This window comes from Sciurus vulgaris (assembly GCF_902686455.1).
Source record: "Sciurus vulgaris genome assembly, chromosome: 4".
Lineage (NCBI taxonomy): Eukaryota > Metazoa > Chordata > Mammalia > Rodentia > Sciuridae > Sciurus > Sciurus vulgaris.
The window spans coordinates 10,027,860-10,043,232 of NC_136464.1; the positions used below are offsets into that span (position 1 = coordinate 10,027,860).

General features: G+C 48.5%; 1 protein-coding gene across 10 annotated transcripts in view; it reads left to right on the top strand.

Moving 5' to 3' along the window:
• Nucleotides 1–15,373, top strand: part of FGFR2 (fibroblast growth factor receptor 2) — a 99,461-nt gene that overhangs the window by 65,217 nt on the left and 18,871 nt on the right. For 4 of the 10 annotated variants that reach the window (XM_079138458.1, XM_079138453.1, XM_079138459.1 and 1 more), the window contains 3 exons: nt 2,971–3,173; nt 11,563–11,714; nt 14,532–14,653. In XM_079138458.1, the coding sequence (XP_078994584.1) occupies nt 2,971–3,173; nt 11,563–11,714; nt 14,532–14,653 (477 nt within the window). Of the gene's footprint in view, nt 1–815; nt 961–2,970; nt 3,174–11,562; nt 11,715–14,531; nt 14,654–15,373 lie in introns of all 10 variants that reach the window. The other 6 variants (XM_079138455.1, XM_079138460.1, XM_079138462.1 and 3 more) reach the window with 3 other exon arrangements.

Genomic DNA, 15,373 nt, shown 5'->3' on the forward strand with positions numbered 1-15,373 from the left:
TTGTCCTTCTACCCCAGATTTTTAGAGAAATATTGGCATGATATTATTTGTCCAAGAAAGTTTCTTGGACAAATTCCAAGTTCCATAGTTGATTCTATCCCAAGTTCAAGGATAGTGCATCTTACCTAGTGAACATACTACAGGATGCTGTTGAAGGCGGGGAGGTCGGCTTCTTAATTTGTCATGACTCACGTGCAAATGTGTTTTATTACAAAAGGAGAAAAACCAAAACAGTTTTTCTCTTCTCGAGATCGTGCCTTCTTCCATTTTTTTTTTTTTTTCAATGCTTTATAATGCCAGATGGTTTTGCAAAAATGAAATGGTAACCAACACAACCTTCCCACCCTGGTTGGTTCCTACAGGGCCATGGGGACATGAGAGGTGTCTACCTGGGCTCATTTACAGTGCTTTGCTTTAGGACACAGCCATGTAGAGAGAACCATCCTTTTCCCAAGCTGGAAATCTGCAGCCAGTAAGACCAGAAGCTCAATTAGCCTTTTGGGCACCGTGCCTTTGGAAAACCATCCCTCAATCCAAAGCAAAGCAAAAACCAAGAGAACGGACCTCTGTGGGTTGATTTTTCCATGCGTTTGATTGCATGCATGTCTAGGTGGTGAAGCCGGTGTGGTGACGGGCCTGCGGAGGTGAGCTGGCCGGTGTCGCTCAGGGTCTCGGTTGTGGGCTTTGCGGATGGCTGCAGTTGGAATCTCGCGGTGGCCAGCATCTCCTGGAGCCGCCAGTGAAGGCCTCGTGGTTCCGTGGCTCCCTCGTCATTCCTGTCGTCTAGCCTTTTTCTCGCTTCCTTTGTTTTCTAGGCTGCCGGTGTTAACACCACGGACAAAGAGATTGAGGTTCTCTATATTCGGAATGTAACTTTTGAGGATGCTGGGGAATATACGTGCTTGGCGGGTAATTCTATTGGGATATCCTTTCACTCTGCATGGTTGACAGTTCTGCCAGGTATATACTGCTCTTTCTCTCCGTGGGTTTTTCCCTTTTCTTGGTTGATTGCTATAAAATTAACACAGCTTCTGTTCTCAGAAATGGCCCCTTTTATCCTTGCATAAAGATTTAAAAATATGCAAAATGATCCCCCAGGGATAAGAAAGTTGCCTTGGAAATTCACTTACAAGGAGATCCCACACTCACATTTATGATCAAGTAAAATTTCACCCTTAAAACCCAAAGGGATCTTATATTTTTAGTGAGTCATTGAGCCAATGTATAAATTAGCCCATCCCCCTTTCTCATAAGAAGTTGAAATTACTTTATAAAATCCAAAGTAATTTTTTTCTCATTGCAAATTCCATCCTATTGAAATTCCAAATGTGGCTTTTCCTCCCTCTTGCCCCACCTTGTGTTTCCAATGAGATGTGAGCAGGTGGATGTCCATTGGGGTGCTTGGGGGGGCACCCTGGAATGTAGGTGTGCAGAAGCAGTGTGTTACCTACCTTGGGAATCGGTGGCTTGCTGCATGTTGCAATAGAATGGACTCTGGTTGGCCTTTCTTACAGAGCATGCTTTTGCCATCTTGGGCTTGATGTTATTTCTGCCCCGCAAAGAAATAAACATCAGTGAAGCCCTGTTGCTAAACATTGCTGCTAAGTCTAACCAACATCTCTGTTCTAGTCAGACTTTCTTTACAAACACTGTTCTCTGTTACATCTGCTGCTGTCATTTCCTTTGTGAAACTGCATAGACTGTGGTTTGCTAGCTCATGATGTTCCACTCCAGTTATTAATTCCTTGTTTTTAGAATATAGTGCCTACCTGCATGCTTGTTTTATATCTAGTAAAAATAAATTGATCATTTCATTTTGTGCTGTGCTGCTGAGAGTTTTGACTATCTTGCAAGTATATTTTTCTGATTAAAATGTATAAGCTTTAATACCATTGCATCCGTTTTTCCTTTTGTTGTGAATCTGCTTATGAATATTTGCTTTGAAATGATGAGATGCCTCTCCTGTTGAGCTTGCTTTAACTTGCAGTACTGCATTCTGCAGGTGCCTACCTGGCACTTCTTAACCAGTTTGCCTGATAATACTAGCCCATTAACTAAGAATGCAGTTTGGGGAAAAATATATAGTTATATACTGTGTTGGAAATACACTGCTTACAGATTGATCATTGAAGACTAAGAAGGGGGCAAACATTATCTGATATAAAAATGTGCTAAATTCATTACATATGTACTCAACATGTAGTGCTGTTTTTCTTAAATGACGTATCAGTATAACCAGATATACAAAACTCTTAATGGTTATTAAGGAGTATTACAAACTTTGTGTATTATGTGTATAAGGATTTTTTTTTATCAGGATTGCCTGTATGAAGAATGCATTGGTTTAATTAAATAACATGTGGGACTGTATTAAAGAAACTGTCCAAACATTTTTGGGGCCAGCCTCCTAACTGAACACTCTTCTCCCGCGGTGCTGTGTTCATCTGGGGAAAATGAGCTTGTGGGGCCTTGCTCTGGAAGAGCCCACCCCGGTGACATAAAGCACCATCACAGTCTCCTTAGGAAAAAAGGGGTGTGTTCATATTCAGGAATTTTAAATTTGGTTTGCCTTCAGAGGCCACCATGAAAGATGGCCCTGTTGTTGTGGGTACAATCAGTGGTCCAGCTCTGCCCAAATGACCAACAGAATATGGCTTGTAGCCTGCCCTTTGTAACTTGGTGTCAGCCACTCACTGATGGCAGACGCCCACTGAGACTGGAGACAGTGACCTCCTGATTCTTGGGGGTAAAGTGAGGAACCCATGGTCATTTGCATTTGGGAGAGGCGCAGGCCAGAGGCACTTGGCAGTGGGGCCCCTGTCATCCTGCAGCCTGGAGTTACTGGAAAGCCCCCCTTGCTTGGAGAACGGCCATTGCCCTTGATTCCTTTAGTTATGCTGTGACTCATCCCTGCCCTGCCCTAACTCTGCGGCCCGCTTCTCTGTTCCTCCTCTGTGACCTGCAATCCAGCTCCCGTAAGAGAGAAGGAGATCACGGCTTCCCCAGATTACCTGGAGATAGCCATTTACTGCGTAGGGGTCTTCCTCATCGCCTGTATGGTGGTGACAGTCATCCTCTGCCGAATGAAGACCACCACCAAGAAGCCAGACTTCAGCAGCCAGCCCGCTGTGCACAAGCTGACCAAGCGCATCCCCCTGCGGAGACAGGTAACAGAAAGTAGATAAAGAGTTTAAAGAACCTTACTTCTCCCTGACCACCCGGCCAGCCCTGGAGCTTTGCCTCTGCTCTGATGTCTCCTCCTTCTGTGATCTTCAGTGTGCCAGTAGTGGTTCCTTCGTGCGGCCCGGTGGGCTCAGATGAGCGTTTGGAGCTTGGAGAGTCAAGTCACAGTGCTTTGCAGGAGCTGGTGAATGAAGTCTAGTTCCAAGGGCAAGAAAGGACAGTAACGAGAGAGTCAGCTACTCAGGAGGACTGGAAAAAACTCTGGAGGTGACTCCATCTGTGTGTTTAGTGAGACTCCAAGTAGAGCCAGCTCTTCAAATCATAGGTCACATTAGTGTCCTGTGAGCTAATTTTTTTTGTTTTTTGTTTTATGAGGTAGGCATGGATATTGAATGGGCTTATACCTCTAGGAGAAAAGAAACCCTAGTCCTCCTTGATTTAAGTCAAGATCTGAACCCCGGGGGTCAGAGATGTACCTGAACTACTGTTTGTTTTAGATTGGCCAGTGACTTATTTCCAAAATGAATTTGGGCTGAATTCCTCTGACTTTTCCAATAGCATTGAATGCATGTATCTTACTTTTATTAGTAGGTCCCAGGTGTGGCCATGAGCTTGGTGTAGGATGTTTTTCCATGGACTGGGAAAGGATTGCTTTCAAAACCTTAACTTTGCTCTTTGGTGGCTGCTTTTCTTATACTTGCTCTTGATTGGTTGATTTTGGCTTTGGGAGATGGGGCAAGATAGGGTCTCCACTGTTCCCTAAGCCAAGGGTCAGAAAATGCTGTGAAGGAACAGGCGAGAGTGAAAATGAATGTGAAGTCTTTAGGAAAGTATTTGGAACTCGATTCCGATACAGTGGTTTTCTTCTTCTTCTTCTTTTTTTTTTTAAAGTAGCAAGTTCCACAGCCAGCTCAATGGCCCTGCTTCAGTGTAAATTTTAGTAGAATTTATGAGGTGCTTGCTAAAATCGCAGATTCCTTAGTCCCAGGCCCAATTCTTGTTCAGCAGATCTTGAATATAGCCAGGAATCTGCATTTTAAATAAGTCCCAGATGATTCTTCAAAGTGCTTTGGGAAACTCTGGGTTCCTGCCCACCCCTGCCTGTCCTGGGACTTAGGTAGCCAAGTCTTTGGGAAGTGTTAAGGACTCGTTGATCAGCAACAGTTTTGGTATGGATGAGCTGACCTCCACCAGCTCCAGACTCCTGGCTGAGTGGGTCCTTGCTAACTTCTCTGAGACCATTTCCCCAACAGGTCTGGGTTCGAGGAGGCTGAGGATAGAACCTGTGTGTGTGTCAATTACGGGCAGATGATCAAGTTGTGCCAAGAGCCTGGGGGAAGGGGGACCCTTTGGGTCATTTCTGCCACCAAGAATGCTGTTGTTATTTTGAGTGACAGCACTGTCATTTGTGGGGCCAGAGAAGCAGTAGTGGGCCAGGCCAGTTGCCTGACCCGTTTCTGGGAGAGTCCAGTCCTAAGATGACTCTTACCTGGCAGGATAGTGCTGTGGCTTCGGGCCACACAGCGACTTTGCCCCACCCTCCCTCCGTACAGTCACCTTTGGGCTGCTCTTAAAGCATCCATATTTGGGATCTGGCACAGGGAGTTGAAAAAAGGGAGTAGTGTTCCCATCGCTATTAATTTTTTCTAAGAGGGAAGGAGGAGAACCCTGTAATTTGGTGTAACTAGACTATTGTCCTGTAATTATGTCATCATTTCTTCTTTGCAATATTACAATGGTGTTCTTTTTACTTCATATGAAAGAGGAAGATGCCCTTAAACCCCCTCCACACACGGTGGTCACCATGTTTTCCCTTCCCCCCGGCCATCATCCACTGCCACCTAAGTCCCCTTGCTCACTGTGCAAGCCCAGGGGGACCAGGGTCCCTCCTGCTTTCTTCCCTCCGTCCTCCCAGTTATCATTCACCTGGTGCTTGGTCCAACCCAGGCTGCACAGGAGGCTCATGGTTATTTGGGGTCTGTTCTTTGAAGCCTGATTGCCTTGTGTAGGATAGGGGCAAGTAGCGTAAGAGAAATGAGTGGAGAAACATCTCTGGGAGTTATTTGGGGAGCGTCAGCACACCCCAGCTCTTCGTATATGTAAAACGGGGTGCATTGTTCGTTGTTTATCAAGAACCCCTGTCAGTGAGCAATAATGGCCCCTTTGGTGGAGAGGGAGAGGCCTGTCCAGTGTCTGGGTAAGAGAGGGTTGTTGGAAAATGCCGGAAGGAGGAGCTGCACAAAGGCCCCACGGGATGCTAATGTGTCTTCACCAGGTGACAGGTGAGCCTGTCATCAGCTGTCCAGGACCCTGGCCCCAGGCGCTCAGGAGGCCACCTGCATCCTGTGTTGGCTCAGCCTCCTGTGTGACACAGGTCACACTCGGCATCTTCCTGGCCCAACATGAATGCACGCGGGCTCTCTCCACGTGCTCCATCCGCCACTGTCCTCCTTTCAGAAGGAGAAAAGTTGATGTTTTGATCCTGTTGTGAGTGTTTTGTCTTGACATTTACTAATCTGCACTGGACTTACTGGTTGTAAGACCGACATTTATGTTATTTTTTTTTTGAAGCAAAAAGAGGTTTTCCCAGTACTCAAGAAGGAATTCTTTGCGATCACTTTCTGTTAACTATGAATTTTCGAGACCTTTCATGGGCCTTGATGCTTTGGGAAAGGCAGGTGGCGCGTGGCATTGCCCCTGGGTGGGGGCTCACTCCCCATTCAGGGTCAGGGCTTGGACACCGTGCTGGCCCTGCTCACCTGCTGCTGTTCCCTGAGCACTCGGCACATCAGAGGGACCAGCAGCTGCCCACCCAGAGAGGGGCTTCTTGGTTAGCCCGCTGGCTCTCCTGCGGCCCTTCGGGATGACCAGGGGCCATAGAGAAGCAGCCTCTGCACACCCATGAGCTGAAGGGAGGGCCTGGCTCCCTGTGATGCTCCCGAGTCACGTGGGGGGTGGCGGTGGGGGGCGCAGGGAACAAGCTGGGTGTGCTGAGGAGGGTTCTCAGTGAGTCCGCCAGCTCCTTTCTCAGGAGCCAGAAGCACCATAGGGCAGGCTGGAGATTCGAGTGTCCTGATGGTCGTGTCCTGTGCAGCTCGCACTGTGTCCCTCTGCCCCAGCAGCTCACAGGAGGCTGGGAGGCGGGGTGCAGGCTGCGGGGGACGTTTTCCCAGAGTTCATTTTCACCCTGTCAGCCAGATTCCGATAGAGCCAAGACCAGAGAAAACATCGCGGTGTCTTCTGTAGTGCTAGCTCTACGGCTGGGAGGGAGGCGAAGGTGCAGGAGACCAGTGGGCGTCCCGGGAGCCAGTTCTGGGGACCCCACATTAGTGGTCACGGGGTTACACCAAACCGCAGAAGGGGGCTGTGCTTCAGCTGGACACCATGAATGTCCCCTGCAGGGAGGGCCGTCCAGTGGCCTCACGAAACCTCATGGTCAGAAAGCCTTTGGTAGCGAGCGCGGTTGTGGACGGCTCGGTGGGACCTGCCCTTTCTGCGGGCCCCCGGCCCGCCCCTGTCCCTACTTGGCAGCGCTCATCTCTCAGCCTCTGAAGGACACGTGGCCTGGCTGAGCTCTGGCCTGAGCTCAGGGCTCAGACTCGGGCTGACAGGACCTTCTTAGCAGGACCAGCTGCCCGGCTGGTGCGTCACTGCCCCGCAGGTTGCTCAAGAGTCTGGGGGAGGCGGAGGCTCGTTAATGGGGAAACTCGGTGTCTGACCAGCCTCCTTGCCTAAGGACCCAGCTTCTGTCATGGAGGGGAAGAAGCCAACCTAAGGAAGCCCTGGAAGCTTCATGCAGCCCCCGGGCTTGAGCCAGCGGCAGCATGTCTGTCCACAGGCTGTGGTGGGCAAGGCTTGGGGCAGAAGCGCTGTCCCCCAGGCCTCTCTGGTTGGGAAGCTGGCCACAGCTGAAGGGGGCGGGCTCGTGGGCAGCTGGGCCCAGGGCTGGGTGTCCTCAGGAGCAGATGCAGAGAGCACCCTCCTGCCCGCCCTCCGGTCCGCAGGCCCCTCAAGGCGTTCGGTTTTATCTGGTATAAAGGGAGAGCGCTTCATGGTGGCCCTTTAAAAAGAGGGGCGAAACCCAACCCCGCCTCGTTGCTTAGTCTCCCGTATGTATGTGGAAATTTACAGAAAAGCACATTTAGCGAAAAGCTTGATTTATGGCACGTGGTAAAGGGAGATTCCGGAAAGTAAGGAGGCTGAATTGGAACCTTTGCTTGAAAAAAAAGCCTGCAAGGTTTGGGTGGGAAAGCAGGTCGCGAGTGTTAGCATTTATTGTTTATCAGTCACGTGCTCCTCACCCACAATGGGGCATTTAAAAAATTTTTTTAATTAGTTGGAAAGAAAACTTCAGAATTGAAGTTTTTAGGTCGGAATTGAAGAATATGTAACGGGACATTATGATTTTGTGGAAAAGGGGGGAAAAAAAAAGTGATCATCTAATAGTGTTGAGGAAGGAGGGCTTCCGTGGGGGTCCAGGGTCCCCGATTCCAAGGCCGGCAGCCCCTGAAGCAGGGTGTCCCTGGGGACCCGCCTGGCGGGTTGCGCCAAGTCCTCCAGGCGGCTTCCTGCCGGAGGAGAGGGAGCGAGGAGAAAGCCAGTTGTGCTTTATGGTCCCGGAGGGGGTTTTAAAAGCACAGTAAAAATGTGTGGAGGTAGAATTAAGATACACCTCCGTAGACAGAGCCATCGAACTCAGTGTCTTGTGTACTTGGGCCTTTTCTTCCCTTCTTCCCCGCTGTGTTTTTACAACAAAAGTATTTTCCAGATTTGTACATTTAATCTGAATCTCTACATTTCATCTCGACAGAATTCCCGTAAGTAAACATGGTTTTGTATTTTCAATGAGAACCACACAGTCTGCAAACGTTTTCCATTTCTATTATTTATTATAGCTTTTCCATTTTGTTTTGGTACCAGGGATTGAACCCAGGGTCACTTAACCACTGAGCCACACCCCGCCCCCTCTGTTTTTAAATTTCAAGGCAGAGACCTGCTCAGTTGCTTAGAGCTTTGCTAAACTGCCAAGGCTGCCTTGGAACCTGCGATTCTCCTGCCTCAGCCGCCTGAGCTGCTGGGATGACAGGTCTAGCTTCCCTGTTTTAACAGCTCTCACGTTACAACCTGTGGAGATGCTGTGTTTGGGCGAAGGTGCGTGTAGGTGTGAAGTTTTGCCACCGTTAGGGGACACAGGCTCCTTTTGAGTCAGAGGTCTACCGTGGGGCAGTTAGAGTCAGACTGGATGTTAGAGTTCACCGTCCTGCTTGCCACTAGGACGGTGTTACTCTTAGCTGTCCCTCTCCTACCCTGGGACTTCCCCTGACTCCTGGGTTGTTCATTTCTTGCTTGCCGGAGCCCCGTCCCACCTGGCCGGGAGCAGAGGCCTTGTGTCCCATCTCAGATGTGCCCATTAGGTCATATCCTGTTCTGCAGGCAGCCCTCCCGTCACCCGGTTGCCTTCCTGCAGTTAATGATATCTGACACCCAGAACAACCCAAGGCTCCAGGTGGTCCACAGAGAGGCGCCATCTGTACTCACTGGGATCTGGACACAACTGATGTTCAAGGCGCGAGGAAAAATGCAGTGGGGTTGGGAGCAAATATAACTGAGCTCTTGCGGAGGGCCGGAGCTCATTCCAGCCCCCTGGTCGCTGTGAGGTGGAGCTGGGCCTGCCTCCTGCGTAATGGGTGAGGAACCTCGGGCTGGAAAGGTCGCCTGGCTTCCTGAAGCTCACGGAGCTAGCGCTTGTTGCAGCTGCCATGAGGACCCTGAGTGGTGGGGGATGTGGCCTGCCTGAGGCAGGAGTGACCATGGACAGTCAATGGGTGCCCACACCCAGGAGTGCAGAGGGCCACCATTCGGACCTCACAGCCAAAGAGAGCAACAAAAGTGACAGTCTTACCATTTCTCGTTTTTAGAGATGGCATTTTTTGAGATGGATGTATTTGTTAGAGAAAGTGCTTCTTCTAAAACATAGAAGAACTTCACATACATGGTAATAAAACCCAAACAGTCTAGAAAGTTCTGAAGTAAGGCCTATGTCTACCCTCTCCTCCACTGCTGGTCTCTCCCCCTCGGTGACTACATCTCTTAGAGGCCCTCCAGAGCTGTCTTGAACGCTTTTGTGCTCACCCTCCGTGGGATGGCTACTTTCCCCACATCCTATCCTGAGCCTTCCTCAGAACCGTGGTTTTCGGGGATGAGGCATAGAAGCCGCACATGCCTTTTGGACGTTGATGTCATCTGCACTCAGCTGCCAGTGATTTCCCAATCGCTTCCCGTCCTCCATTGATGGCGGCACACAGTGCACCCCAACAGTGCAGTTCTGGGAACTCTGGTGTGCCCTGGCAAGGGTCTACGCTGGTGGTCCTGCAGAGTGTCCTGGCTGCAGAATCTGCTGGACCCTTGCCATTTGGGGCCTGTCTTGTCTCATTGCTAGGCCGACTTTTACTAGTTTGGCTGGAACTTCTTGCCTGTGATCTTCAAGCACAAACGTCTACTTCAACAAGTGGTGATTTTTGCTGGTTCATGTGGAAGAACTTTTCAGAAGATCTTTTTATTTTATGAAAACACCAGGTACCTTTTGTAGCTTTTGCAAGCAGAGCACGCAGCCATGACACAGAATGAATTAGGTGGAAGGAAAGATTGGAAAAGCATCCTTGGCCGCTCCCATTCCTAAATCTTCCCGAGCCCCTTCTTTGCAGATGAGCTCAGGTGTGGTCAGTGGAAACTTGATAATCTCTGAAAACTCCTGCTCTCTGATGTATCCTGCCGATGAGGTCAGCCTACCACAGCCAGGTGGGATACCACATGAACTCTGGGGGACTTGGAAGTCACTGCCTGCTGTGCCCAGGAAGGGCCCCTGCTGGACGGTGTCCTTGGTGGGCTGCGGGAGTGGATTTTACAGGAGCTCATACATTTTCTCTTTCATCTTTTCCTGCTTGTTCTGCCATTCGCCTTTGGATGCTTGGACGCTTGGGTATGAGGCTTTCACCTACAAAATTTTAGGTTTTGATACAGCACAATGAATAAACCATAACTCAGAATACGTGCATAGTAAACTTGAGCAGTAGCTCCCCCTGCCCAGCAGACAGTTGAGGCTCAGAAATGGACTCGTGTACATTTTACAAGATAATCAAAATTCTGTGTTAAGCCTTGGCCTGCTTCTTGATTTTTATACTGAAAATAATTTGATTTCTCAGTTAACCCCCCTATTCATTCTTAAGCATCTTCTTGAGTTTCTAACCTGCCTTAAGGGTAGTCTGGAGGCTTCCTGAGTAGGTGAGGGCGGAGAGTGTAGGCCCTCTGGTTCCCTGGGAGAAGGGTCCAAGATCTGCCATGTTCCTCCCAACCTAATTTGTTCATCTGGACTCAGTCATTGCCAGTTCGACCAACGGGTGTTTGTAAGTGTAGCTGGGCATTCTGTCAACCCTCCCAGGAGACCGAAGCCAGGGGCCCAGTGGGCTGCTTGGGTGGCTCATGTTTAGCCTCATATTCTGCCTCTAGGGCCAAAGTCTTGAGATAAGGGAGTGTTCCAACAGCCAGTGACCAGCGGGGATTATATAGTCATACCCAGAGGTGGCCTTCAGGCGGGCTCTGCATGGGTCTTCCTTTACAGACACCAGCCAAGGGGGGTGATGTATTTAAGAAATAGTCACTGTATCAAACACTTAATGAAACGGATCGGGGTGCAGGAGCAAAGAACCTGCCTGCTCCCTGGTGACTGGATGAAGGTGTCCTTCCCTGGATCCTCTGCCTTGTCAGCATGCTGGCTTTTGAAGCTGAAGCTGATCAGAGGCAGCTCATTCTCATCGAATAACTTGGGTATCAACAAGTTTCCCAAAGGACTGGGGAGCAACCAGATGGCCCAGTGCCTGGGTCAGGGGTTGCCTTGAGTAAGGGGGTTTGGAGCTCCTGGGACATCTTCCCCATTCAGGTCCTAGAGCTTTTTCTTTGAGATGTTCTGCTTTACATTCCCAGAGACGGAGGAAATGTGGAAAAATTCATTTCCTACAAGTTGTCATGAGCCCAGCGTTGGTCTGTGAGAAGCAGGAGGAGCAGCTTGATGACTGAGGGGGTCCAGTTAAGCCCCTGAGGTCTGCCTGCGTGGCCTGCAGTGGCCATCTTAATTAGGATAGAAAGGAGACTCGATAGTTCTATCAGAATTAGGAGCATATTTTGTTTTGAAAACCTGATCCAAGTGCTGCGTAGTCGGGGGACAGAGGAATCGGAGTCCAGTGGCTTTCATTGTGGTTCATGGATTTCTTGAGCCTCCACCCGCTTTCTTTCTAAGAATCGATACACTGGCTGGGTTCCAGCCGCTTTCCAGCCCTCCCAGGTAGAGCCAGGATTACATCTGTCTTTGCATTTTGTATCCAGGTTTCTGCAGAGTCCAGCTCATCCATGAACTCTAATACCCCGCTGGTGAGGATAACGACACGTCTGTCCTCAGCGGCCGACACCCCGATGCTGGCCGGGGTCTCCGAGTACGAGCTGCCAGAGGACCCAAAATGGGAGTTCCCCAGAGACAAGTGAGTACCTCTGGCAGGCACAGCCCGGAATGGAAACTTGGCTGGAAATGGGAATATAGGAGGAACACTTTGGATTTATGGTCTTGAACCCCAAAGGTCTTCCTCTGATGCTCTGATGATGTCAACAGGAGTGAGATTGTCTTTCCAGGTAACAGCTCCTGGAAAACAAAAGAATAGATTTTTTTTTTTTTTAAACAAAATAGCTTATTTAAATCAGAGCTACAAAAGTTCTGTCTTGTCCCAAACAAGATGGCATCTGGTTATTTTTTTTCAATTTCTAGGCAATTCAAAACCAGTCAAATGGAATAAAAGTGGAAAGATCCAGTCTATAAAACAGACCTGACATTCCACCTTCTGGTTACTGGAAAATGATTGTTCTCAGGTTTATTTCTTTGGGAGAAATTAGAGTGTAAATTGCCTTTAGAATCTTTACCCAATGCTGCTGTTTTTAATGGTTATCAGTGTAATTTGGGGTGGAAAAGCTAATACTTGACTTCCGTGGTCCACAGTATTGTCTTCATGGGGTGGTATTCAGGTGTTGCAATAATAAAAGGTTGCCATTGGGCTTCATAGCTCTGAAGGCCTTGTGGGAGCTGTGTCTCTTAGTGTCACTTGAACACGTCCTCGTACTTTGGGTTCTGTTGGGCTGAATTCGAACCCTGGCTCTGCCAGTCGGCTCTTATAAAATGAGGGTCATGGTGCACACCTCCCAGGACTGAGCACAGTTCTTGGCCTTGGAAGTCCCTTTCATTTCCTTTCATGTCTTGGTAACCTTGAAACCCCTCAATGAGATGATGGTGGCAGGCATAGAGCCAGGGGGGCTGATCTCAGGCTGCTCGTGGAGACCCCCGCTCCCAGCCCGTCTTCTGAAGCAGAGCTCCCTGTTAGACTGGTGCTCACTCCAGGGTCCTTGTACTAAGCTTGAGGGTGGTGGAGGTGCAAATACTGATTCTATTTCTGTATCAGATAAATTGAAATGTTCTCTTGACCTGCTTATGAACGAGCAGTTTCCCTGTCTTGACATTTGCAGTATCTGAGAGTATTAGAGACGCATTTAACATACACTTCTCTCATGTACATGTACAGATTTGGAAACCCCAAAGACCAGCTTTTCTGGAGATCCTATGGCAAGCTCTCTTTGGAAGGGAGAGGAAGTGTATGTGTCACTGGTGATTTTGAGTTATATACAATTTCACATTGCTTCCTTTTTCCAACTGCCAGTTTAGAGATACGAGCATGTATCATAAGCTCGTACCGAGTAATTGTCCAGGTATGATTCAATTAGAGTATTAATGGAAGTAATTTGCAGTTTGTGTACACTGTAGGGAAAACACCATTCATTCAGGCATGGCTGTTGGACAGGCACTGTTGAGGCACAGAGGAAACACAAAGAACAGTTTCTTTACCTGCTGAGTGTGGAGAGAGGAAAGGGTGTTTCTCGTGAACCCTGCCAGCCCCTGGCTGTGTGTGATTATATAAATAAGTGAGTTCTTGCACACATTCCTCTGTATATAGGACTGAGCAGGGGAGTTGTGCTCACGTGTGAGGAACTTTGCAGACTCAGGTTAGATCTGTAGCTTTTACCACCTGTGACACCGTGGTCAACAGTGGGTGACTGTGTGTGCTGCACTGTTAGCTCCCACCCGGGGGTACCCCGAGTGTGGAAAATCTGAGTGCTGCGCATTTCAAACAGCATTTAGCACAAATGTAGGTGGAGCCGATTTCCAATGAATGAAGGCTATTTAGAAGCAGTTTATTAGATCGGAGGCAGAATTTGTACAAAGAGAGGATTGTTATGCTTGTAGTAGCAGGGCAGAAGGACATAAATTAGCCATTTTTCCAATGCAAATGTTTATTTTCTGCCAAGATGTTAAATTTAATTTTAGTTCTGGATGGAGACAGGATGACCTCAGTATAGCATACGCTGCCCTCAGGTTTGTTTTTTGTTTTTTTTTGTTTTGTTTTTTTTTTTTTTTTGCTGAACTTTTGCAAACCATTGTGTACTTACTGTAAATACTGTTTACTGATGGCAGCTCAGTATTTTGCTGTTATGCTTAAGAAACCATATCCAGAAGCATTCCAAAGACTCTGCATCCTGCTAGTTTCTGCACTGCCCAAGGGCAGTGTATGGCTATTCTTGTAATGGGCACAGAGCTGCTGGGCTTAGAATTGTACTTTGTGAGTCTTGTGCTGCAGTTTCTTCCTTGTTAATTTCAGGTAGTCATAAGAATCTCCAAACCTACGTCAGAAAAGTATGCTCCCCATTTTCTAGGATGTTCTTCTTCCTTTATTGATAAATTAAAGATTCCTTGAAACACATTTAAGATTCAGATCCTGTAACTTGGCAAGGAATGTGACCATAAAATCTACTGGTATTTGAATAATAGTGATTGTTACAGCTGCCACTTTACAGGGACAAAAAATAAGAACAGCCTTAACGTTTTTCTCTGGGACATTCTAAATTACAAATGTTTAATTGGCTCAAGATCTGAAGCCCCTCATTGTTGGCCCTTGGTGGTGGTGGGGGAGGGGGCACACCAACCACTTCCCTAGCGAGGGTGCCTTCCTTCCATAAAGAAAAGAAATAGAGAACACAAACGTGAAACTTAATCGCTGTTCCACCAGTAATTGACATTCTCTGAAACTTCACTAAGAAAATACCCCAGCGCGTGTGGACCCTAAGTCTCATTAGTTCCATATGATAAATGCGCCATGCTTTTGCAAGCTGCTGAAAGATTGTTATATTTAGTTCTGGAATTTCCCTCGCTGCGCCCCTCCACCAGATGCCGTGCGCTAATCCCCTATTTACACGTTTAGGCTGACGCTGGGCAAACCCCTGGGGGAAGGTTGCTTTGGGCAAGTGGTCATGGCTGAAGCAGTGGGAATCGACAAAGACAAGCCCAAGGAGGCGGTCACCGTGGCAGTGAAGATGTTGAAAGGTGAGTGGGGGGCGCGGGGCGCGGAGAGTCTTATCAAGAATGCCCCCTTTGTGGCATGTGAACTCTGTCATGGCAGGGGTCAGAGAGCACATAGTTGACCTAGAGGTTGAGGGGTTTTCAGGATAAATCAGCATCTTGGACAGACTATTTATCTTGAGCCATGTGTACTTACAAAGAAAGAAAAGCCCGCTTCTGTTAGTCAGTGGTAGCCGCCCAGGTTGGACTGTTCCTGGGCTTCCTGCAGGTGCCTGGGATTCTTTACCCCCTCTGTATTTTTATGGGCTCAGAAAGTATCCACTCCTCATTGATGACTTGATACGGGGCTTGGTCCACTGGCTTCAGGACTCGAACTTGAGCTTACAGACAGAGAACTTGGCATTTTAAGAGGGAGCTAGAGGCTCAGAGAGTAGAACACCTCTTTCTTCATAGGGAGAGGGACAGGAATGAGTCTGGTCTGGGGGAGCCACTTAGAAGCTACCAAGGAACTAACAGGATTGGGGCTGGTGCAGAGCCCGGGACGTGGGAACAGCAGCTGAGATGTGAGCACCCGGTCGTGCTCCTGGGAGTCTGAAGCGTGCACCAGCCCTCTGCGGCTGCTGCGTGGGAGCCGAGGAACTTCTAACCATTAACTTATGCTTCCGAGGAGTTCCTTTATGAGAAGGGTTATAGGCAACGGTCACATTATACACCCTATCGTAGAGATCTCAGAAAGGAGGTCCA